Source organism: Cajanus cajan, chromosome 2, assembly GCF_000230855.2.
Source record: "Cajanus cajan strain Asha chromosome 2, NIPB_CcT2T_4, whole genome shotgun sequence".
NCBI classification, from domain to species: Eukaryota; Viridiplantae; Streptophyta; class Magnoliopsida; order Fabales; family Fabaceae; genus Cajanus; species Cajanus cajan.
This window is the reverse complement of record NC_138518.1, coordinates 54727283-54752466: the sequence shown is the minus strand read 5'-3', so window position 1 is coordinate 54752466 and position 25184 is coordinate 54727283. Positions and strand designations below refer to the sequence as shown.

Genomic DNA, 25184 nt, shown 5'->3' with positions numbered 1-25184 from the left:
TAAAGCTAGAAACTAAGCTACCTGAAATTATTTTCTAAGCATGCTCAAATTATTTTATAAATTTGCTCTAAGAAGAAAACTGTATGATATAATTTGTAACCTACATATCTTCTTGTCACCTATGTCTTAAAGATTGGCTACTAGTGCCAATGGAGCTACACTTGGCTCACATTTCTGACATTTACATAAAGTCCTTACACACATTGTCTTCCTAACGCGTTTTTTTTTTTTTTAATAATCCCTTCGAACGTTTAATTAGGGTTGTTTAAGATATTAATCATGCCATCAAAATCAAAATGCAGAAAAGGGAAAAAGGAAGAAAAAACTCAACTGAAAAATTCAAACAGACTTTCCCATCTCCACGAAAACCATCTAAATATAAGGAGAAGAATTGAAGATTATGATCAGACATCACGTGGGAACCCTACTTCTTGGTTAAAATTGTAATAATTCAAGAGAGAGGGTCATGAGTCATTGGGAACTCTCGGTTTTCAATATTAACTATACAAAATACTAATTAAAGAGATGTAGGGGACAGTTCCATGAAACAAAAATATATCTTCCAGATATAAATATATAATTGATTTAAGAAGAAAGTATAACTCGTTCACACACGACCAACTTTTATGAAAAAGTAAAATGTTATTTACAGTTGTGACTTCATACTAAAAATTAAATTCCACACTTTTACTAACAATCTTTAGTATATAAATATATTATATATGCTTTGAAGTAAAAGTGGAAAAATTAACACAAAATCCAAGTAAAAGTGGCCCTCTAATTGAAAATTAATTTGAAGGTTCGGAATTTTGCGTGCAATCTTTTGTGTTGATGTCCCTCTCATTGAAATTGAATCAAACCCCACATTAACAAATTAAAGTCACTTTCGAAAAGACCCTTTCATTATCTCCCTCACCTTTTCCCCATACATGAAGAAATGGATGGTTTACGGAGCATGAAAGGTGAACCTCAAGTCACCCTCTCTCTCTCTCTCTCTCATGCTTTAATTCTCCAACACGAGAAGTTAAATTTTAGTGAGTTGGGTAATTGTTGGAGGGTCTATTTTCAGTCCATAAATACCTGTCTGCTAGGCCAAACCCACTTATTCCATATTTTGCATCCTTTGTACCTGAGTTCAAGCTTTACACCAAAGAACTACAATTAGTGCAGATTCATAAGGTATACACATATTGGCCTTCTTTATTATTTTGCACCCTCTTACCCTAAACCCTTTGTGACTTTGTCTAGTGTTATCTCTTTTCATGGTTAGTGATTAGCTTATAGCATGCCAAAATCTAGATCATACCAAACCATTAGGCTTAGGCACATGTATAACTATTTCCCTTTCTCTTGAGTTTATTAATTCGGTTCGATTTGCACATGTATATATATATATATATATATATATATATATATATATATATATATATATATATATATATATATATATATATATATATTTTGTAATTATTGAATAAGGGTATACTAATTATTTGGTTTTGGTGATGTGTTTTAGCTTCCAACCATGGACCTTCCAAATCAAGCTCAAGAAGGGTCTTCTCAAAAGAAAATGGGAAGAGGGAAGATTGAAATCAAACGGATCGAGAACACCACAAATAGGCAAGTCACCTTCTGCAAGCGTCGCAACGGTTTGCTGAAGAAAGCTTATGAATTATCAGTTTTGTGTGATGCTGAAGTTGCTCTTGTTGTCTTCTCAACTCGTGGCCGTTTGTATGAGTATGCCAACAACAGGTTTTGCCAACACACCAAACCCTTCTTAAATTTCCAACCCCCAAATCTTGAAGGTTCTTCATTAGTTTCTCTTTGGTGGTGTTTATAATGACAAATGCTTTGTAAAATTGTCTCAAAATACGTCCAACTTGATATATAACAAGAGTCTATAATTATATGTAGGCTTAGAAGAATTTTTTAATAAAATATGTTTTTTATTTTTTAAACAAGTTTTTAAAAGATTTTTTAACTTGTATTTAAACAGAATCTAATTACATCCTGTCATGAAAAATTTGATTTAATATTACCATAAAAAGTGAGTTTTTCATCTTTGTTTTTAAAATTTTTAATGAGTTTAAGATATAAAAGAACATGATGGATTTTTCTGTTCAAAGTCAGAAATTCCTTTCACCGGAGACTCTTTAATTTTGTCCCTTTTGTTTGTTTTTTATAATATAAATTTCACTTTCCTTTATGAGTTTTGAAGTATACGTATATCATTTATCTCACACCCCAATTGCTTTTTTTATTCATGTTACCGAACTGTTGGTTTGAAAGGTTGCAGATCTGAGGTGAGAGATAGAAATAGGTATTAAGGTGATACTAGGAGTACCAGTAGCACATAATAGATGAAGATGAGAACAGATTTGAATAGGGTTACAAAGATTTGCAGGTCAGAGATCTTAGCTTCTTTGTGTATATTCTCCCATGCTCTTAAGCTTTTTCCAATCCTCTTCCTTTCTCTCTCTTTCCCTCAACATGTCAACCATAAAACCTACAAAAGTCTGCCATATAAAGCTGTCATGTACTCATTCATCATCTTCTCTTCTCTTCCATCATGATCATTTTTTCTTCATACTCCTAATTAACTCAACAAAATTTCAAGTTATCTAGGGTTCCAGATTTTCACTATTCACACACCCAAATCTGTTTAGGGCAGTCAAATCAGCGATATATATCTACCAATTTAAAAGCCCCATATTGTAAAAGAGAATAATAAAAAATATGTTTTAAGAAATATTTCTTGTATTTATCACCGTACGGTACATGATAGTAATGACCCTATCAAACCCCAAACCTTAGGGTTTCTGGGGTCAAAGATTTCAGATTCCTCTTACGTTGAAACAGATTTTATTTTCTGATCATCATTCTGTCCTAAATTAAATTTTATGCAGATGTTCATGAAAGTCTAAAATTCGTTCCCCACTTTTCATAATTTTTGTCCTTTACAATATGGTCAAGGAAACATGCTGCAGTTAGGGTTTCCCAGCCCGTGTAGTATTTTCAATGTCTATTACTCTATGCTTCCACGATATTTCTGGCAGAGGATTTTTTAAATATTCACGGAATTAGGTGGTTATTTTTTTCCTAAGTCTATCTGTTTAGGAGTGAGGTTGTAGTGGAGAAGGAAAGAAAAAGAAGGTACTGAAGATTTTTTGTTTCTAATAAATATTCATTATTTAAAACTTTTAAAATAAAATAAAATGATAATTAACATAAATTTAATTCCAAGATATTTTATTTTTACGTAACTCTTAATTTAAAAATAAAAAAAAAAAATTGCTCACTCTTTTTTCCCTTTAAAATTCCACTCCCTAACATTTACCTGATGTGTTTGAATTGACAAACTTCAACGAGATGAAAGCCTTTGTATGGATATCTGAATAAAACTGATCAAGTCATATTTATAATATTTAATCTTTTTTCAAAAAAAAAATTATAATATTTAATGATTAAGTTATAAATGAACATGTATTATTCTATGGGTACAACTACGTGTTAATTTCTTTTTATTTATTTTTTGGTAAAATAAACAAACAAACCTGTTTTGTAACAAAGGGTTACAAAAATACGATTCATTGGTCACGAGAAGTATTATTTTTTTGTTCTTCACTAAGGACAACGGGGCATATGGTGGCATTTATTCTTCTGCAGGGTCTTTGGTTCATTTCTTTATAAAATATAATTGTAAGTTCATTTTCTTTCCCATTTCGTATAATTTTTTAAAAAATAGTATCCAAAAGAAGTTATATATTATGGTGTTTTGATGTTATTCTTCCTGGATCGGTTTGTTTTTTACCCTGAGTTGCTAAAAGTAACACCATGATATCAGATTCTAAGAATGGCTAAAAGCAAAGCACCTCTCTCTCTTTCATCTTTTTTCATTTCTTTCATCTTTGAGGAAATAAAGCTTCTACTCTTGACGTCAATTTTCTACCTACTCTCAATTATGTGTTTTGGAAATTTCAATGAAAAGGGAAGCTTACATTTACATTATGGCCAGATGATCATATCTTATGGGCTTCTTCGTACTCATGGCATTAACTATTGGTATTCGAAGTTTGAACTTTAAGAAACTCTCAAGAGAGAGGTTTTACACTCTTTAGATGTTAGAACATTTCAAAGAATGAGTTTGCATAAACAAATTCAGCTTCGTTTGGTTTGTGTCCTTAATTAGAAAATATGAGTAACAAAGAAAGGTGTAATGAGAGGGAAAAATAAACAAAGAGAGAGTACGATCCAATGAGAAGTTCTGAGTTGATGACATTCATTTTCTTAGGTTTCCAAAGTTCACTGACACAGAAACTAGAACTACTGGAGAAATTTTCTAATTAGAAATAGGGATTCTCATGGTTGTTACACCATGTGAAATGGGGCAGTGTGACACGTTTTTTGAACTTAGGAAGAGTTGTTATAATGTTTGAGCCAATGATATTGTTGGATTATGTGCCAGCGTGGCAGGGATGGCCAATCAGGGCTCGACAATATTAAGGTTGTGATATAGCACAGTAACTTTTTGACATATGAATAATATCGATACTCCAAGCACTAGTATAAGGAAATTGCGATATAATGATATACACTCTATATAATGATATAATATGTATCAATAAAAATTATTTTTATTTACACAATAAATATAATTTATGTTGATATATTGTTAAAAAGGGTATATAAATTATAATGATACATAAAATATGTTGTTAAATCTCATTTAAAATTAATATTAAAACTGTGTGTAGTTATATGTCAAATAAATATATAACTATATATATTATACTTATAGTGACACTTTTTGTATGTCAATATATCATGTATGTTTTATTTCTTGTAGTGAAATAATAACTTTTATATTAATTAATTTTATAATGATGGATTAATAATGTATATGTAAGAACGTTTATTCATGATCATCATATTGGTTTTTTTGTAATTTTCTTTTATATTTTGTTAATACTTATTTTTAAGAGTAATAGTTAAGAAATCAAAAGTTAAAAAAAAAATATATGATTAGAAAATGTAACATTTAATTAATGTATTTACATTATAATTTTTAATATTTAATATTTTTATAAAAATTTAATGCAAACACCTTTTAGTTATTGTCTTTAGCAAAATATATCATTTTAACTTAATGGATTGGGAGCTTTATGGAGGATTTACATATGTAAGAATTGGATTGATATAAAGTATTATTTGAAGAAATGTATGATTTCCTAAGCATTTAAACGAAAACTTCTTTTTATCTCACAAGATTTACAAATATGATAAAAGATAAAATAAAAAAATCCAGTTCCAACCAACAAAACCATGAGAAATTGACATATAGTGACACACATCTTATAGTGACACAATATGTGACACTAAAAATTATTTTTACTTACACAATAAATATAATATATGTTGGTATATTGTTAAAAAGTGTGAGTATAAACTATAGTGACACACAAAATATGTTGTTAAATCTCATTCAAAATCAACATTAAAATTGTGTAACTATATGCCAAATATATATATATATATATATATATATATATATATATATATATATATTATACTTATAGTGACACTTTTTGTAGTCACTATATGTAACATTTATTATAGTGATGGCACATTTCTAGTTCCACTCATACTTTGTATTGTATTTAAAATCAATTTTCTAAATCATCCGTATTTTTCTTCAATACTTGCTATAATATATAATATATGTATATCCTCCTCGCTTTGAAGCCTTTATTTCATATACGTTTCTGTTTATGTATGTCTCTCGCTTCTTTAATTTAGTTGATTTTTACTTCTGATATAGTATGACCTCATATTACAAATGAATCTTTTAGATGGTGAATATTGCACAATATATATACAATACAATAACCATAAGAATTGTTATATACAGACAAATAATACAAACGTATTATTATAGATATAATATATGTATAATATAAATCTATTTAATATATATTTACACATAATTTTAATATTGATTTTGAATAAAATTTAACAGTATATTTTATATATCACTATAAATTACTCTTATATTTTTTTAACAATATACCAACATATATTATATTTATAATACGGATAAAAGTAATTTTAATGACAAATATTATATTACATAAAATGTATCATTAGAGAACAATTGTGTATTTGATAGATCAACCACAATTAATCAACATATATAAACTCTAAACTATTTCATGCATTGGAGAATATTTTCAAAACTGATATATCATATTCGGTCTTCCATGTGATTGTGAAATGATAAACTAAATTTACCGATTCATGTTCTATAAATTGGTAACTTAATTAATCATATCTGTAAGACATGTAAATTTAATTTTCATGTTCAGACGATCTTGATGCGTAGTTGTTATGGCAAGTGGAATGCACATGGGTTTCAAACCTACAACATTTCTAATATGGTTATTTTAGGGTCCAATGTCAACGAACTAATGAAAAATATATAAGAAGTCACGTGTTTATGTCAGTAAGCTTTGTACTTATTTGAATTTTTGTTCTTAGATTTGTGATATCGATCCCACTAATCCCACTAAAATTTACATTAATTTGCTTGTTTGTACTTTGCAGTGTTAGGGCAACTATTGAAAGGTACAAAAAGGCATGTGCTGCTTCCTCAAACGCAGAATCCGTATCTGAAGCTAATACACAGGTAAATTTATTAAGATAATCAATCTCAAAGATAAATTGGTAATTAAAAAAAAGGCTTTGTTATGGTTATTTAGCTAATAAAAAAATGCACATATATCATTAATTTCGTAATTACAGTCTTTTTTAGCCAGGCATTTTATATGGTCAAATCCCATAAGTGTGATGGATCAACTTATGTGGAGTTTGCCATATAATGAATGTGCCGAATCCTGCATATAAAATTTCTGGAATCAAAACAAATATGCATCTTTTGTTTGTCCGTGAAATAATTAAAGATTAAAACTATGTTTTTATGAAAAAAAAAATCATTAATATGAGTATAAGAGGTATTACATGAAGTCCATTGAGACAACACTAATAAGAAGACTACCTAATAGCAAATTTTTGTACCTTTTGAAGGGTTTAAACATAGCTTGTGCAAAATCAACAATAACATCAATAAACATTCCAGCCTTAAATAGATTAAAATTTGATAAGAAAACTTATATTGCCTCGAGTAGTTCTACCTAGCTACATACATCAAATTGATTTTTCTTAGTTGCAATTCAAACCACATTCCATGTATGTGGATAGAATTATCCTTGTACTTCAAGCAATACTATTTATTTTGTTTGTTTTTTTTAATTTTTTTAACATGTCTTAAATTTAGCATATCTTGTGCTGAATTTAAGCAATTTTATTATCAATGATGTTTTTAGCTTTTTAAAAAAATCATGTTTAAATGTGCATTAGAGGACATGGAACAAATTAATGCAAAAGTTGTTTAAATAATCAACTTGTTTTGATCTTTGTATTCTTTAATAAATAATTTTTTATAGTATAAAAAAAAAAAAGGAAACACAATGCATGACACTCCCACTTAGTGAGAATTGAGAGTTGGCTAAATCTTTCACAAGAGTTTAGAGAATGTTTCCAGTCTTTAAAGTCGCAATCGCTCTTAATGTTAACAATAGTAAGAAAAATAAAGTACAATGCTGTTTTTATTTCTAGTACAAACTTAATTGAATATCATCTCTATAAATTATCAAGACACTGTTTGGATAAATTTATTTAAAAATACTTATAAAATAAAAAAATAGAAAAAAAAATAAAACAATTTTTTGTATAAGTCAAGTTAAAGTAAGTTTTTGAAAAAGTTAATATGAGAAAAATTTTATAAATTAATTTTAACTTGAAAAAAATTATTTCATTTTTAATCTCTTTCTATTTTCTTCTCTTATTAGTATTTTTAAATAAATTTATCCAAACAAATCTCAAATCATATAACATCGTAACACACATGCATCTTAATTCTTCATCCCAAGAGAAACAACTATCAGTAACACTATCTACCAAAATCAGTTTTAATAGAAATATTCTGTCACACTAACACTAAATTTACTACATTATATTTCTCCTCCACAATATTCTGTCACACTAACACTATCTACCAAAATCAGTTTTACCAGCAAGAATCATCCAAATTGAGGAGACAAATTAGAGATATTCAGAATCTAAACAGGTCAGTTTCTGCATGTTATATGTTTTAAACAGGTTCTCAGACTTTCTCATTTGAATAACTTGTCAATGAAAATTTCGCATTGTAGGCATATTCTTGGTGAAGCACTTGGTTCTCTGAGTCTCAAGGAACTAAAGAACCTGGAGGGTAGATTGGAGAAAGGATTAAGCAGAGTTAGATCTAGAAAGGTATTATAAGCTCAACTTGACAATAATTTTAGGCATAAATAATAAATTACTGGTATATGGGTAGACTAATAATATGTACAATAATTCATGTGGGGATTTAATGATGTCGACACTTGAAGGTAAACCAAAACATGAATTAATATAGATGAGCAAAAGATATATAGCAAAGGCCAGATACACAACTTTTTGACTCGGTGTTTTTTAATTATATGGTTTGACTTATCATATATTTAGAAAATATACATTATTTTCCCTAGTATATCATTATTGATTTGGACTGACACACTGAAAATTTTGCAGCATGAAACATTGTTTGCTGATGTCGAGTTCATGCAAAAGCGGGTATTTTCATCAACTTATTTGGTGTTAATTTCTGTTTTACTTGTTTGTTTGCTATATATAATCGCTTGCATAGTAAGTTTCTCAAAAAAATTATAGAAGAAGATGCTAACTTTTAAGATATCTAAAAACAAGTTAAGATATCGTTAAAACAACTCTTTAAGGTTGATATTCACCATTGACGTTAAACTGTTTGTCAATGTACAATCTTACAAAACTTTATGCTCTTAAGATATTTTATATATATAACTAAGAACATGACCAACATATTCACCATAATAATTATAACACTTGAAACTTTTTTTTTTCTTTTTCTCTTAAGCTAATTTTTAAGATTGAATTTGAACCAATCTCTTTTAGCAAATACTTTATTTTAGACCTCAAACAAATTTTTCTATGTAATGTTATGAGTAACTAAATATATATTTATTTTGCTACAGAGAGACACCCCAATCTTACTTTGACCAACTACAGTTAAATATGTTAAAGAGTGAGTAATTAGTATTTTTCATATAATAGTTTGCTAATAAATTAGTTTACATTTTAAAATTTTTAAAAGATAAACTCTAAATAAAATATATTATAAGTTTATAACCAAATGCAGTAGGAATGTTAGTGCTAATCATTGTTTTTTGTTTACATGTTGATTAAATTAATGAGTATGTATATTCTATATCAAACTTCTTTATATACTAGTTTCCCTTTAATTGGAAAACGTTCTTGTAATTTGATTTTACCTTATTGATCAAGGTTTCTTTAATTTACACGGGTTGACGTATGTAAGTTTGTTGATGCAGGAAATTGAGCTGCAAAACCATAATAACTATCTGCGAGCTAAGGTCTCTCTTTTTCTCTAAACTCACTAAGAATCTATGTGAAATCACAAAAACGTGGTGCATGATTGGTTAGTATAGTGGATTAATGAATGGTTAATAAAAAGTTGTTGCACGGTGCAGATAGCTGAACATGAGAGAGCTCAACAACAGCAATCAAATATGATGCAAGGAACACTGTGCGAGTCTCTTCCTTCACAATCATATGACAGGAATTTTTTCCCTGTAAATCTCATTGCTTCTGATCAACAGTATTCTCGTCAAGACCAGACTGCTCTACAACTTGTGTAAGCAATATTCATGCATACATTTTCTCTTATTAACAATTGGGAAGTTACTGAAGCCAAAAACTAGGACTCAAATGATCATATATAGCAAAAGATATGCTTTTTTATTTTTTACAATATGAGTTGAACCAATTATTTGAACAACGTACCGTTACTAACGTATATAGTTTGTTTCACATCACTTTTTTATACTTACCTACTTACCTTTGCATTCGTTGAAAAAGTTTCATCTGATTTGTTTTCCCTTTTATAAAAGAGAAAATAAGTAATGCAATTAATAATATAAAATAATTTTATATTATTGTCTAATTATAAATTATTATGCATGGTGAGCTTGCTTATTTTTACAATAAATAATTAAAATGTCATATCTACAATTAATTGTAATTGATTAATAATGTTAATGTAAAAGTGTTTCACTGTATTAGTAAAATAGCTATACAACTTTTCATAAAAGAAATTGATATCTTCACACCTTAAAGGGGTGTATTGTACACCTTAAGATAAAATAGAGATGAAAAAAAACAAAAGAAATAAAGACAAGTATAAATATAACGTGATGAGTAAGGAAAAATGTTGGGATCAAATCAAAGTTTCACATAATTAGAATAAAAAGGGATGAAAATGAATTTATAAACACGCATATGCTAGCTTCAATTGGTATGATGTCTTTTAGATGATGATCAAAAACAAAACTATGAAGATATAAGTATAAAGTACACAATATCATAATAATGTATAAACATGTATATGAAAACTCTGAGTACACAATAAAAAAAAATAAAGAGCAAGAGGATAGTATAAAGAAGACATAAAATTTAATGAATGAAGAAAATCATTAGGATTAGAATTACCCTTTTCATATTAAGTAATTTTACATTTTATATAGATTCTGAAAAACTTGAAAGAATAGTGCGATGTTAAAGAGGTGAAAATTAGAACATGAAAAATTAAAGTGTATGAATAAACAAAACTTTATAGTATCACACATATAAAAGGGACAAAAATTGATGATATGTACGAGTTATGAGTTTAATTTTATATATATTAAAAGTATTTACAACAAGTATTTAAATACTAAAGCTACCTAACTCTTGATTTGATAAAACGAGCGATAAAATATAACTAAACTAACAAATAAATATCACTTGTCAAAACAACTTACTTTTTTTTAATATAAGTAATATTTATCAAACTAATAAATAAAATGAAAAATTATATAGACTTTAAAATATTTAATTATGACAATAGAAAAATCTCAACTACCAACAAAAGAAACATTTTTCTTAATTATATATTGTTTGAAGGCCGGACATGTAGTAAATTCCAGCTTGCTTAGAAAGTTTTTAAACCTTTTTCAAAAAAGGGTAATTAATCAATAAAATGTGCTAAATTATTCATTTGAAGAAAATCAGGGAAAGAGAGTTTGCACATATTAATGTCTGATCCCATTTTATTATGGTTAGAAAATGGTCTGTTTAAGTTTGTTACTAGTTTCTATAGGCAGTTGCTTTAGTTCATCACTTTGCTTAGCAACATTAATAACCATTTTGATATGCTTCTATAACTTTATAATAACGTGCCATTTTTTATATTTGAATGCAGCTGATATGCTGGAAAATAAAGCTACTACTGGAAGTTCTGCCACAAACCTTATAACGGTTAATTAATCTAGCTAGCTATTTGAATAGTTACGCGTGTAGTGACTGTATTGTGGAGATCCAATAATGCCATACATGTCTGCTTTTCTTGAACAAGTAGTGACTTTAGAATTTGCGTTGTTTACTATAAAGGTCATTAGACTGAACTAAAAATGAACCAGCATTTTGGACCCATATTTCATACAAATGTTTATGTATCCTTTAATTAATAAGAACTAGTTTCTAAACCTCACACCTTGTATTTGTCTGTTTGTATCTGTTATGGCCTAGTGCTATAAAATGGTTGTTTAAAGATGAACTTGGGGGTACTAAATAAAACTGAAAGAAAAAGGTTATTCTAACAATTTTTTTTACAACTCTTACAATTTGAAAAAGAGATGGAAAGAAAAGAGAGAAAAGTGTAGAATAAGATATGAGTGACATGCTGGAAAAGTGCAGCATCACTTTTTATTTTTATATATATAGACAAATTCAAGTGAAATTAATGAGAATACAAGAAGTACTCTAACCGATGGGTTTAAGTTGTGGATGCGATCGTAGTTACATTATAGTTGCGGCCATTATGGTTGCGATTATTGCAACTTCTGCGATGTAGATTATAATTATTGGGATGTGAAATTGTTATATAAATATATAAATTTATAATAATAAAAATTAATGAGATATTTTTTTTATTTACTTTTTTATTCCAAACTCCTTTATTCTCTTTTCTAAAATGCATCATGCACCTTCCAACACACCAACCAATTATCATTAGTTATCTTTCTCCCTCTCTTAACATCTCATGTGACCAAATTTATTAGATTAGCAGATTAAAATTTGAATCTATGTATGTATTTTGACACAAAAATGGAATAAATGGTATTACAGATCTATTATGGTTGTATTTCGAATATTATGCTACTGTTACATTGCAAAATTTTTAGTGATTTAAAATTACATTTTAATTGCAAGTTGTTGCAGTTGTGATGAGCACCGCAACAGATAGTTACTCGTGCCAAAATCCAAAGGGTTCGAATCCTTCATGGAAAACCTTGATGCTTCACTTCTAAAACATATTCTAACACTTAAAACCCTTAAAACTCACACCTCTCGTTATATATACATCATTCTTCAAGAACTTTACTCACACTTTCAAACCCTAACCTTCTACAAACCTTCAAACTCTTCATCTCTCACCTTCTAAACTCTTCCATCGCTTCTTCTTCTTTTAAGAGACCCAAAAAACTCAAAGTTATGAGGAGTAAAAGACCTCTACCTTTTGAGAGGCAGGCTTTGGTCAACCAATGGTTTCCAGAGGAGAAAACCCAAAAAGAGTATTTTGAATGGTAAGCTGGGAGAATAATCATTCAACCAATGACTCTAAATCTGGAATATGGTTCACCAATGAGGGGTTCATATTTCTACCTTTGTTGGAGTTTCAAGGGCTGAAGAAGTTTTTGGAACTTCAAGGTCCTTAATACTTGGATTTGGTGAGGGTCTTCTATTGTTTGACATCTACTGCAAGGGGGATGCTTGTAAGGCTGGACAAACATACCCTTCTAGCAATTATTGGTCTAAAGGGTACAAGCCTAGAGAGACCTTAGGGTGCAAAATTTGGTGACTTTAATGATATGACCACTTTCAAGGATTTACAGAGGAACCTTGAGATTCAAATTATAGTAAGTTTTTTGCTGGTGGTATGAAAAAGAATGATAGGCTTATTTCTTTTATTATTGCTTGGATGATTAAGCCTGTGTTGCATAACCATGCTCAAATGTCTAGAGATGAATTTATGCTTATGTATGCAATTAAGAATAAGATTTAGATAAATTGGGTATATGTTGTGAATGATTGTATCTGGAAAGCAAGGAAAAAGGAGGATGGTCCCTATCCTTATACTTTGTTACTATCAAGAATTTTTTAGTACCATTGAGTGGATCTCACACGGGGGAGAAGATCATTTTGTACTCATCCAATAAGATTGGAAGAGCATCTTTTCATCACATGAGGATGAAGAATCAAGAAAATAGGTGGATCTTCAAAGGTGATGTGCCTCAAACTCTTGATCCTATGCCTAATGAGGATGGAGTTCACTACAAGAATTTCACAGATTAGAGAGGGAAAGATCCCTCGCTGTTTAGCGAGGGACTAGCGAGGGATTTGCGAGGGATCTTTCCCTCGCTAAATTCAAGTCACTAATTAGCGACGGATGAATATCCCTCGCAATTCCCTCGCTACATTCCTTCGCTTTTCCCTTGCAACCAGCTTCGCTAGTCCGTCACAAATTTGTGCCGCTAATTCTTCGCTATTGCCTCGCAAATGTAGAACCTAAATTCCCTCGCTAATTGTATTTAATATTCCATCGCTACTTTGTCGCTACTCCGTCGCAATTATCCCTCGTGATATCGTCGCTAATTCCTCGCAACTCTCTAGCAATATATCAATTGAGGTCCCTCGTAAATCCCTCGCTAAACCCTCGCAAATATGTCCCTCGCTAAACCCTCGCAAATCCATCAAAGCATATGAATTGAGTTCCCTCGCGAATACCACGCAAATCCATCAAAGCATATGGATTGAGTTCCCTCGCAAATCCCTCGCTAAACCCTCGCAAATATGTCCTGCGCAAATCCCTCGCTAAACCCTCGCAAATATGTCATTCGCAAATCCCTTGCTAAACCCTCGCAAATCCATCAAAGCATATGAATTGACTTCCCTCGCGAATACCACGCTAATCCCTCGCGAAACCTTCACAACATATCTTTTGAGTTTCCTCGCGAATCCCTCGCTAATATCTCGCGAAACCTTCCTAATTTATCTATATATACATTATTCTCTCATGAATCCCTGTAAATATGCCACTTAATTTGATATTTTAAATAAATCTAAATCAACTACATTATTTTTTTTCAATTCGACATGATTTAAGATAAAAGTTGCATGTAACAATATCTCTTACAAAACCAAATTGTTAAATGTCTTACAAAATCCAACTTGTGCATACTATCTTAAAGAAACCTAAACTAATTAATGTCTTACAAAAAGAAAAGCCAAATAACGAGTCATCCTAAATAGTAATCAACCTAAGCTAGTAAAATCATCATCTTGTCCTTGATCCTCCCTATGTTGGTTGGTTGATGGTGTTGTTGATGGTTGAACTGCTTGAATTATTTGCCTCATCATCTCTGGTAATTGTGTTTGCAAAAAAGAGCTGATGAGGAACATGTGGTGGAGGATTCGAAGCAATTTGAGTGAGCTGATGAGGATTATTGGCTTGATTAACCTGACGCCCTCTTCCTCGAGTAGTTGGCATAATGATTACCTACATAAAATAAAAATAACAAAAAGTGATCATTTATATGGGAAATTAAAGTCATAAAAAACCACAAGTAATCAAATAAGGCAATACTAGTACCAATTAGAAACCCTTTTATCTATTTCTTATTTTAACACTAAAAAATGAGTAATTATGTGTAATGTGTTGAAACTAAAACCGTTTAGAATATATTCATCACCTTTCAAAATCAAGTTGTTAATCATAACTAGATTCTGAATCATATAATTCCTCATCATCTATGAACTCGTTAATATCTTCAATCTCATCATCTTCAATATCATCAATGAAGTGATCATGATGCAAGTTGTCCATTGGATGATGTATATCATTGTTGCCTACTTCTTCCATTGGAGCAATTCCATCAAACAATGGTATCGTCTCATCGTGTATAACACTTTGGTGTGCTCTTATGGATCCATCATCTTGGTAATAATTAGTATAAGTTAGCTCATTTGATCCACCAAATTCATCATTTAATGTCTCAGCCATAAAAAGTTTCGGTCTAACTTTGCAAGCTGCCCACCATTCATCACTAGATCTACCCCCACTTTGTGGGTATCTTGTGTAGTAAACTTGTTGTGCTTGTTCAGCTAAAACAAATGGCTCATATGATTGAAGCTTTGATTTATGTTTGATATCAACCAACCCATATCTTTCATCAATAGTGACACCATTTGGGTCAAACCAGTGGCAGCGTAGGATAATTACTCTTTGATGTCCAATATATGATAATTCTAATATATCCTCAACAATTCCATAATAGTCTAAATCATTCTCACCATATATATTTCCCCGAACGCATACCCCACTATTCATGGTGGCTTTATTATGTCCATAGTCCTTAGTATGAAATCTATATCCATTAACTATTAAGCCATTAAAAGAAGTTGCAAATTTAGATGGACCATAACTTATCTCTTTAATCATTTGATCATCAACTTGATTTGTACTTACCTGTAAATGATTTCAAAGAGAAAAAATGGTTGCATCACTTAGTATATATTATGAACGTTAAAAAGAACATTATATACATTTATGAGTAAGTTGACTCACTTGATGTTTCAACCATTTACTGAAGTTTTTATCGCGAGTTTCCACTATTTCATCCTCATCAATATTGGGATTTGTTTCCTTTAGCGAATCCTCAAATTGTCTAATACATATAATAAATTTAATAAGAAAACTAATTTCACTATAAACTACCAAAATTGAGAAATTAGGGAGCAAACTTACTGGAGATAAGGTTCCACTTCTTTGCAATTTACAAGAACATATGTCTCAGCAATTTCAAGATCTTTATCTGTTAATATTATTTTTTGACCCTTGCCAATAGGACGACATGGGTATTTAAAAATAGACAACTTATCATCACCATTGGCATCTTCACCACCATCATCATTTCGAGGAACTTGAGTGTGTCTTGTTTGTATAGTTGGATCAAAGTACATAGAAGCAAAATTAGAAATTTCTTCCACAATATAAGCTTCACAAATGGATCCTTCAACCCTTGCTTTATTTCGAACCTTCTTTTTCAAGTACAACATGCACCTCTCAAATGGATACATCCATCTGTACTGCACTGGTCCTCCAACCTTGGCTTCATAAGGGAGATGCACAATTAAATGTTCCATGGAATCAAAGAATGCTGGCGGGAAAATCTTTTCGAGCTTGCAAATTGTTTCAATAATGGAAACCTTAACATTGTCCATGACAGAAGTACGTATCTCATGTGCACAAATTTCTTTGAAAAACAAGCTGAGTTCTGTTAATACTCCCCATATTGGCTTTGGCAACATATCACAAAATGCCAAAGGAATTAGTCTTTGCATAAAAACATGACAGTCATGACTTTTCATTCCATATATCTTTCCTTCATCTATATTAATGCAACGTGATATGTTAGATGCATATCCATCTGGAAATTTTAATTGTTTTATCCACTCACACACTTTCTTTCTTTGATTATCATTCAAGACATATGTCGCCTTTGGCTTTTTATACTTTTCATTCTCAAATATCAACTCTAAACTTGGGCGTTTACAAATATTTTTCAAATCAGCTCTTGCATTTGCATTGTCTTTCGTCTTTCCCTTTATGTCCATGACAGTGTTGAAGATATTGTCAAACACATTTTTTTCAACATGCATGACATCCAAATTGTGTCATATTAGATTAGTGGACCAATAAGGTAATTCCCAGAATATGCTTTTCTTCACCCAATTATGCCTTGTACCAAAGCCAGGTTGTTGTTGTTTGGGTGCCTTCAAGCCAAAAGTGATAGAATGAAGTTGATTCACCATATTTAAGACATCCATGCCATTAAATTCTTGTGGAGGTAAAGATTTTACCACTGTTGACTTCTTAAAAGAGTGTCGATCACGACGAAATTGATGATCAATGGGCAATAATTGACGATGACAATCAAACCAACAACATTTCCTTCCATGTTTCAGATAAAATGATTTACTATGCTCCATACAATAGGGGCAAGCAAGTCTCCCATGAGTGCTCCAACCAGATAACATTCCATATGCTGGAAAGTCACTTATTGTCCATAATAAAGCTGCTTTCATAATGAAATTTTGCTTCCTACATGCATCAAAAGTGTTAACCCCAATGTTCCATAATATTTTCAACTCATCAATTAGAGGCCTAAGATACACATCTAAACTTCTACCGGGAGACTTTGGTCCAGGAATCACAAGACTGAGAAATATATATTCCCTTTTCATACACATACTTGGGGGAAGATTGTATGGTGTGAGGAAAACAGGCCAACATGAATATGAGGTACTTGAATTACCAAATGGATTAAAGCCATCTATGCAAAGTCCAAGCCTAACATTTCACGGCTCTTGTGCAAATGTTGGATGGGTATGGTCAAATTTCTTCCAAGCATCAGCATCAGCTGGATGTGTCATAATTGATTCATCTTGACGCACACCATCGACATGCCAACGCATATATTTTGAAGTATTTTTAGACATAAAAAGACGTTGGAGTCTTGGAATAATGGGGAAATATCTCAACACTGAGTAAGGGACATCTTTCTGTTTTGAAAAATGTTTTGCCTTTGGTTTAAATCGCGGTTGTCCGCATACTGAGCAAACATCCTTATCACTATTTTATTTATAATACAACATGCAATGATTAATACATGCATCTATCTTCTCATATCCTAATCCCAACTCACTAACCATTCGCTTGGATTTGTAATAATTTTCAGGTAACTTTTCCGACTCTGGAAGCATGCTTTTGATTATGGCAATCATTCAATCATAACAACTCACACTCATATTAAACTCTGAATTCAAATTTATGAGTTGGGTTACATCTGGCAATTTCTTATGCTTCTTATAACCATCCCATAGTTGTTCGTCAGCATCTCTTAGTAAGTTATAAAACTTTGAAGCTGATGGATTCGGATCTTCCTCCATTTCTTCTTCTGGATTCAATCTATCACAAGCCGCATCCATAACCATATCCATATAAGTATTTCTATTCTCCTCAAAGCAATCTTGGTTCACTTCGATTTCGGGTAAGAGGCTAGTTCACTTCGATTTCAACAAGTTTATTAGTTTACCTTTACCATTAATTACAGGTGCTACTAGCGTCCATGCCCTTAAAAATCGGTGGTTTTTGGTGCCATAAGATCACGTGGAATTTTTTCAAAATATTCTCGTGCACCAATAAAGACAGCACCAGTAGGACAACCCTATTCAAAACCTTATTTCTTCAATTAAAAACCTAACCTCAATTCCAAGAAGCGGCTGGGAACTCGGGTAGGCAACATTTTCCGACGGACGTAGAAGCTGGAACCCTAAATTGAACACGCAAATCAACCGCGCGAAGACGAAGTGAATTGAATTTGAATGAGAATTTAGAAGTTGGTGATTGAGTTGAATACCTTGGGGGCGGTGGTTTGAGGGAGGCGGTCCGGTTCGGCCTGACCGATTGCGGCGAGGAGGAAGGGCGAAGCGGCTGGATGAGCAGTTTGAAGAAGAGAGGGTGAGAGTGAAGGGTTTGAAAAAGAGCAGTTTGAAGCGGTAAGGACTGGGAAGAGAAGCAATTTCACTTAATAAGCAACTTTATTTATTTTTAGGAGGGAAACTAAAAAATAAAGCGGTAACAACTCTTTTTTTAATTTTATATAAGTATAAAAAATATTAGCCAATATAATTTTTAAACATATTATATTATTAAATATAAATATTTTAAACTTTTTATTTGATAAATTTAAATTACTTTTATCTTTATAAATGAATTTAATTTAAACTATAAATAAATATAATAATAAAATAAATAGAAATAATACTGATAAAAATATAAAAATATATATACTATTATAATTTTAATATGGTATTATTTTAAATTCCAAAATAATATTAAAAAAGATAAATATAAGAAAAAAAGTTTACATAGAAATAAGTTGTTGTTTTAGTTTTAAAAATAATAAAATAATTGTATTTGAAAAAAAAATTAAAATACATTAAAAATGAAGTGAAATATTTACTCTATGCAATTAGGTTTATTTTAAATATCATGTATTTATTACTTTTACCTCTTATAATATTAATATTGCTTTTATTTTGAATACTTTTAAATAAAAAATTAAATTAAGTTGATTAAAATTTTTACAATCTCTTATTATAATAAATAATAATAATGAAAATTAAGTGGATTGACAAGTCAACTCGATCCAGCCTATCATTTGGCCCAATAGATTAGATAATACATGTTAGGATATCCAACTTGATCAAATAATAATTTTGGCGAGATAACAAGTTGGTCCTTAGACACCGGAACTCATTTTGTTGTCTCTATATAGATCAAACAAACTTAATCTAAAATAACATTTAGTCCGTGTAGGTTAGACTGGATTAGGCCAATCTGACCTGTTTGACATCTCTACCTATTATTGAATCATATGATCCATCATCCACTGGATTGTCATTCTCCACCATCATCTTCATATTTTCATATGGTTGCAGGATATATTATTGACTTCTTTAAGAAAAATTAGTGCATTTATATTATCTTTACAAGATGTTTATCTTTTAGCACGTCAAAACAAAGTTCATCAAATTATAATCAATTGATACCATTGAAATCTAAAGTAACAATTTCTATTTTTTTTCATCATAAATATATTTTTATAAAAAAAATATCTAATTCATAATCATCAAAGTTTTTTTTCTAAGATTGTTAGATCCATGGAAATAGGAAATGAAAGATACATTATTTATTAATGAATTATATCAAGATAAATATCAATAAATAATAACAGTATAGAGAAACTTTAGTTGAAGCACGTTAGAGAAAAAAATCCTATTGTATTGTTATATTAGTTGGATTAATTTTTTGTATGCAGAACGGTCTCTAAACCAAAAAGTACTCTAAAATATTTAGTAACATTAGAAATAATTTTAGGAGAAAAAATAACTTTGACTTGTGTTATATCTTGTATTTTTATGTGTATTCTACTAAGATAACCATATTTATAGCCAAAAAACAGCTAAAAACCACACAATTTACAATAACCCAATATAAGTTCAGTTGCTTAACGTGCAAAAAAGATTACAAACAAAACTAACCCTATGCTTATGTCCATTGGAATCAACCATCCCTAATAATTGAAGAGAGGTTGAGGCCAATTTACTAGGACATGATGGGATCGGTTGGGTGTCTTTAGGAAATAGCCCTTCTTGCTTTGTTTTGTACCAAAAAAAAAAACGATTGGGACATGCCTTGCTACCTTGTTCTCTTTCCCTGCCTCAATTTGTTTTATCCGAGTTAATTTACTTTTTCCACCAAATTTAAAAAAAAAATCAAAAGTTCAACTTCAAAGGCTCCCAACATACACCACCTACCAAGTTCCTCGACAGTCCCTCGCTAATTAGCAAGGAAATAGCTTGGATTTATATCCCTCGCTAAATTCCCTCGCTAATCCGCGAAATTCTTGTAGTGGTTGTAGGTGATGAGATGGATGTTGAGGATTAGGAAATGGACCATGTTGGACAAGTGAAACTATAACTCAAACCGCTCTTTCCAATTGAGCAAATTTTGATTAACAAGATGGATGTTATCATTGAGGCCAACAATAAGCATGAGTCTACATTCCCTAGGATGCTTGATAGGTTTGATGAGCTTCAAGATGAGATTAACAAGATCAAGCATCACTTGGGTATAGAGGATGACTCAGATTGAAGACCTTAGTTTTAGGATCTTTTGTTTTGCTTTATTGGTGTATCCTTAGGCTAGTTATGTTATCTTGTAAAGTTTTTATTGTTATTTGTTTGTAATATTTCAATTTTTGAACATTTTAGTTTGTAATGGTATTAATCTCTTGATGTTATGCATAATTTTAAGTTTGGTTCAATTTGGTTGCAATGTTTTAATATTCTAAACAATTATTGGTATGGTTTAGTATGGTTTAAATCAATGAATGCTTTAAACAATTTCATTTTGGTTTATAAATAGTATGACTATAGTTGGTAATGACTTAGAATGTTTTGGTGTTATAGTTTACATTACTTGTATGGTAGAGGTTGATATTGAGTGAAATCTGCAATATTTGATTTTTCTCGAGTTTTGGACTTTAATCTTGGTATAAATTGGTTTTTGATGATGTTTAAAGGGAGAAAAGGAATATATAATTATTTTACAAGTTGAGTGTACAAAGTATTGAAGCAACAAGAGCACAAGTTGTTTTAAAAGAAAGATAGAGTACAAATACAACAGTACAATTGGTTTAAAAATGATGAATCAAAACAAGTGAAAGGAAGATTTGTCATCATCAAAAGGGGAAGTTTGTTGATTAAGCTCAAGATGAAGACATGGTCTTAGTTGGTTTTGATGATTACAAATAAGCCTCTTTAAAGATAAGAGTACAACTTGTAATTTGTTTTGAATTTTGAGCCTCTTGATAAATAAGAGTACAAGTTGTATCTTGTTTTGTGAGTTTTTAAGTCTTGTTACTTGTGTGCTTTGTACTTGGTAAGTAACTCAGCCTTTTATCTCTATCTCGATGATGATTGATGATTAAAATAAGTTTTAGAATTGATTTGTAAAGAAAAATGGTATGAAAATTTGAGATATTAAACTTTCACTTAAAATAATCAATTATCTTAAGTAATAATTGATTATTTGTTCCGTTTTTCAATAACCTAAGAAGCAGTTGTTATAATAATTGATTATTTAGCAAAATAATCGATTATTTCAAAAATTGGTTTTTTGGAATAATTGATTATTGCTCAAAATAATAGATTAAACTTTTTTTGGTTGATTTCCAAATCTGCTAAGATCAAAATAATCGATTATCTATGTAAATAATCGATTATTTTAGTCAAAAATCTTATATATATATATATATATCATTTTCACACTTAGAATAGAGAAACTTGAATTGTTGTGATATGTAAGAAGTGGTTCTTTAACTTTTGTGGTAATCTCAAGAAAGATTTCAAGAATTGGATGATCATCATATTCATGGAGTGAAAGGATATGCTACTTGGTTGATTCACCTACTTTGATATGTTTTATACATCAGGTGAATTCATTCTTTAACTTCTGTATTGAATGTTTTTCTTAAGTAGGCTTCTTAAGAAGGAACACTACAAGAATTTTGCGGATTAGCGATGGAATTTAGCAAAAGATATAATTCCAAGCTATTTTCTCGCTAATTAGTGAGGGATTAGAGAGGGACACTGTTCCTCTCCAATTCCAAAATAGCTTGGAATTATATCTCTCGCTAAATAGTGATCATTTTGTGACCAACCTTTATCTCCTCGCAAATCCTTCGCTAAAGTTAATACTTATCTAGCGAGAAACTTAAACCCTCACAAAATTGTTAGCTAAAATTAAAAAAATGAAATTTTCATCTAATGAGAGAGTTTTCTCGTCGCAAATCCCTCGCTAATGAGCTATAGTCCTCACAAATTTCCTCGCAAATCCTTCACAAATTAGGGAGGGAAAGGTTTTTTCGCCAATCCATCATCTATAAGAAAATACGTTCCTTGCAAAATCCTCGCAAATGTCTCGCAAATTTAGAGAACAGTCCCTTGCAAATTGCTATTAAATCCCTCACAAATTTAGAGAATAAGTATCTCACAAATTGCTTTAGGATTATTTTCCTTATCCTCTTATCTTGTCCAATATATATATATATAAGTTATTCAAAGTAGAGTCATGGAAAGAAGGTAAATCAAATTAAATTTATTAAATAAAAGATAAATTATTCTTTTTTAAAAACAATATAATTCTACATTCTTCTCTCTCGTCATATCAATATACTATAATACTTTTGTTTTTACGAGATTTTTGTTCCAAATTTTATTTTATTTTTATACAATTGTAATTTTAGTACATTTATATCACATATAAATAAATCTTAAATGAAAATTTTATTCTAATGCTGAGAAAAAAATACTACTTTTTAAAGTATTTATTTTATTACTAATATATTTCCTATAATTAATAAATATTGCATGATTATGTAAAGAAAAAAAAAACACTTACTTTTTCTCTAGAAAAAAATATATAAAACACATATAATATTAAGTAATATTCCATTTCAATAGTTTGAATTTCAAAAATTTTAATAAACTTTAATTTAATTTTTTTATTTTAAAGTATTCAAAATAAAAGCATTATTAATATTATAAGAACTAAAAGTAATAAACATATGAGATTTAAAACAAAACTAATTACATAGAATAAATATTTTTCTTCGTTTTTAATTTATTTTAGATTTTTTTTTTTGAAATACAAGTATTTTATTATTTTTTAAACTAAAACAACAACTTATTACTATGTATAATTTTTTTATATTTATATTTTTTAATATTATTTTGAAATTTAAAATAATACAATATTAGAATTGTAATAATATATTTTTTGTATATATTTTACCAGTATTATTTCTGTTTAGTATTATTGTTATTTTTATTTATTTTTAATTTGTTTAAAGATTATAAAAGTATATATTTTTAATTATAAATGTTGATAAATAATTTTACTAATATTATAAAAACTTTACGGTATAATTTTATAAACAAATATATTTTTAGTATACGTAAAAAATGAGAATAACCTATGCAAATACATGGGTATTTTTCTAGTTTGATATCAAAGTAAGACTTGGTGTATAATTAGGTATTTAATTTAGATTTTTTTCATTAATATTTGATAAAAAAATACTATTATATTAAATGATATTGTTATCTTATATTATATACAAATTTTATTTCAATTTAATGATATTTTTAATATTATTTTTAGTTTAAATTAATTCATTTATAAAGATAAAAGTTATTTAAATTTATCAAATAAAAAGTTTAAAATACTTGTATTTAATAATATAATAAATTTAAAAAAATTATATTGATTAATATTTTTTATATTTATATAAAATAAATGAAAAAAAGTTGTGAGCACGTTTTTTTTTTAGTTTTCCTCGCAAATCCTAAGTGCAAAATTCAGAAAAAGATGCGGTGAAGGCATTTTGCGGTGAAAAAGGTGAACATTATTGTTGGTAATCTCACTCAACAGCCAAATTTGGGAAAGGTGAAATTTCTTAAAGCTTAACTTTCAGTTTTACCTTTTAAAGTTTATCGCACAACCTTCAATCTCGTGTGTGAGCATTCTTGTAGGTGTGTTACGGTTAAGAAGTTGCATTACGGTGAAGGTGAACACCATTGTTGGCAATTTCAACCAAGTGCTTAATTTTGTTGAAAAATCTTAAATTTCTAGAGATTCCGAGATATCCGAGATATCCGAGATATCCGATTTAAGTTATCTGGAATTATTTGATTTATCTTTTGAGTTATTTTGTTTCAGATTAGATAAGATAGTTTTTTGATAAGTTTTGATTTGAAAAGATATTTTATTATCTTCTTGTTAGTTCAATACGTTGTAAAATGGCTATTTAAAGGTCATCTCTTATTCAATAAAAAATACAGTGAGTTGCTACGTTCACCCTCAACATTAGTATTACCTCGTCTCTCTTATTTTTTCTACAAATTGGTATCAGAGCTTTATGCTCTGAGTGCCGAGTGTGAGAGGAAAATAGTGTGCGCCTGTGAAGGGGAGGAAAGAAGAAAGAGAGAGTAATGGCGAAGGTTGTTAATGGAATGACCGTACCACAACTGTCAAAGAAAACCAATTATGATAATTGGTGTTTACAGATGAAGACCCTGTTGGGTTCCCAAAGTCTATGGGATATAGTGGAGAAGGGGTTTCAAGAACCCGAGAAGGACGAAGACCAATCTGTGGCTCAGATTGCCGCATTGGAAAAGACACGAGTGAAGGACAAATCGGCTTTGTATTTTTTGTAAAATGTCGTGGATGAGTCAGGCTTCGAGAAGATTGCAAACGCTGCATC

At 29.8% G+C, this 25184-nt stretch overlaps 2 protein-coding genes across 5 annotated transcripts; one reads left to right on the top strand and one right to left on the bottom strand.

Annotated features, from left to right (window-relative positions):
- The first annotated feature begins 940 nt into the window (after nucleotides 1–940).
- Nucleotides 941–11719, top strand: LOC109814660 (agamous-like MADS-box protein MADS1). Of its 4 annotated transcripts, none has more exons than XM_020379140.3 (9): nucleotides 941–1179; nucleotides 1517–1752; nucleotides 6601–6682; nucleotides 8121–8182; nucleotides 8268–8367; nucleotides 8668–8709; nucleotides 9504–9545; nucleotides 9663–9826; nucleotides 11432–11719. In XM_020379140.3, exons 2-9 carry the CDS (start codon nucleotides 1526–1528, stop codon nucleotides 11433–11435), a joined length of 723 nt encoding a protein of 240 aa, XP_020234729.1. In that variant the 5' UTR covers nucleotides 941–1179; nucleotides 1517–1525; the 3' UTR covers nucleotides 11436–11719. The 4 variants fall into 4 exon arrangements, with proteins under 4 accessions (XP_020234729.1, XP_020234727.1, XP_020234728.1 ...); XM_020379138.3 differs by having other exon boundaries at nucleotides 1175–1265; XM_020379141.3 differs by lacking the exon at nucleotides 941–1179 and adding an exon at nucleotides 1249–1329.
- Nucleotides 11720–14753: 3034 nt separating this feature from the next.
- LOC145955049 (uncharacterized) lies at nucleotides 14754–16905 on the bottom strand. The gene is made up of 4 exons (XM_083069746.1): nucleotides 16037–16905; nucleotides 15857–15956; nucleotides 14982–15757; nucleotides 14754–14788 (listed from the first exon to the last, which is right to left on the bottom strand). The coding sequence occupies exons 1-3, from the start codon at nucleotides 16903–16905 to the stop codon at nucleotides 14999–15001; spliced, it is 1728 nt and encodes a 575-aa protein (XP_082925872.1). The 3' UTR covers nucleotides 14754–14788; nucleotides 14982–14998.
- Between the last annotated feature and the right edge of the window lie 8279 nt (nucleotides 16906–25184).

Excerpts from the sequence above, each read along its gene's own strand:
- LOC109814660 (XM_020379138.3), top strand. Across the intron at positions 6,683-8,120 it reads TATCTGAAGCTAATACACAG|TTTTACCAGCAAGAATCATC; the intron begins GTAAATTTATTA and ends TACCAAAATCAG. Across the intron at positions 8,710-9,503 it reads TCGAGTTCATGCAAAAGCGG|GAAATTGAGCTGCAAAACCA; the intron begins GTATTTTCATCA and ends TTGTTGATGCAG.
- LOC145955049 (XM_083069746.1), bottom strand. The coding sequence starts at position 16,905 with ATGGACATAAAGGGAAAGACGAAAGACAATGCAAATGCAAGAGCTGAT. Across the intron at positions 15,957-16,036 it reads GAAGTGGAACCTTATCTCCA|ACAATTTGAGGATTCGCTAA; the intron begins GTAAGTTTGCTC and ends TATATGTATTAG. Across the intron at positions 15,758-15,856 it reads GTAAATGGTTGAAACATCAA|GTAAGTACAAATCAAGTTGA; the intron begins GTGAGTCAACTT and ends AATCATTTACAG.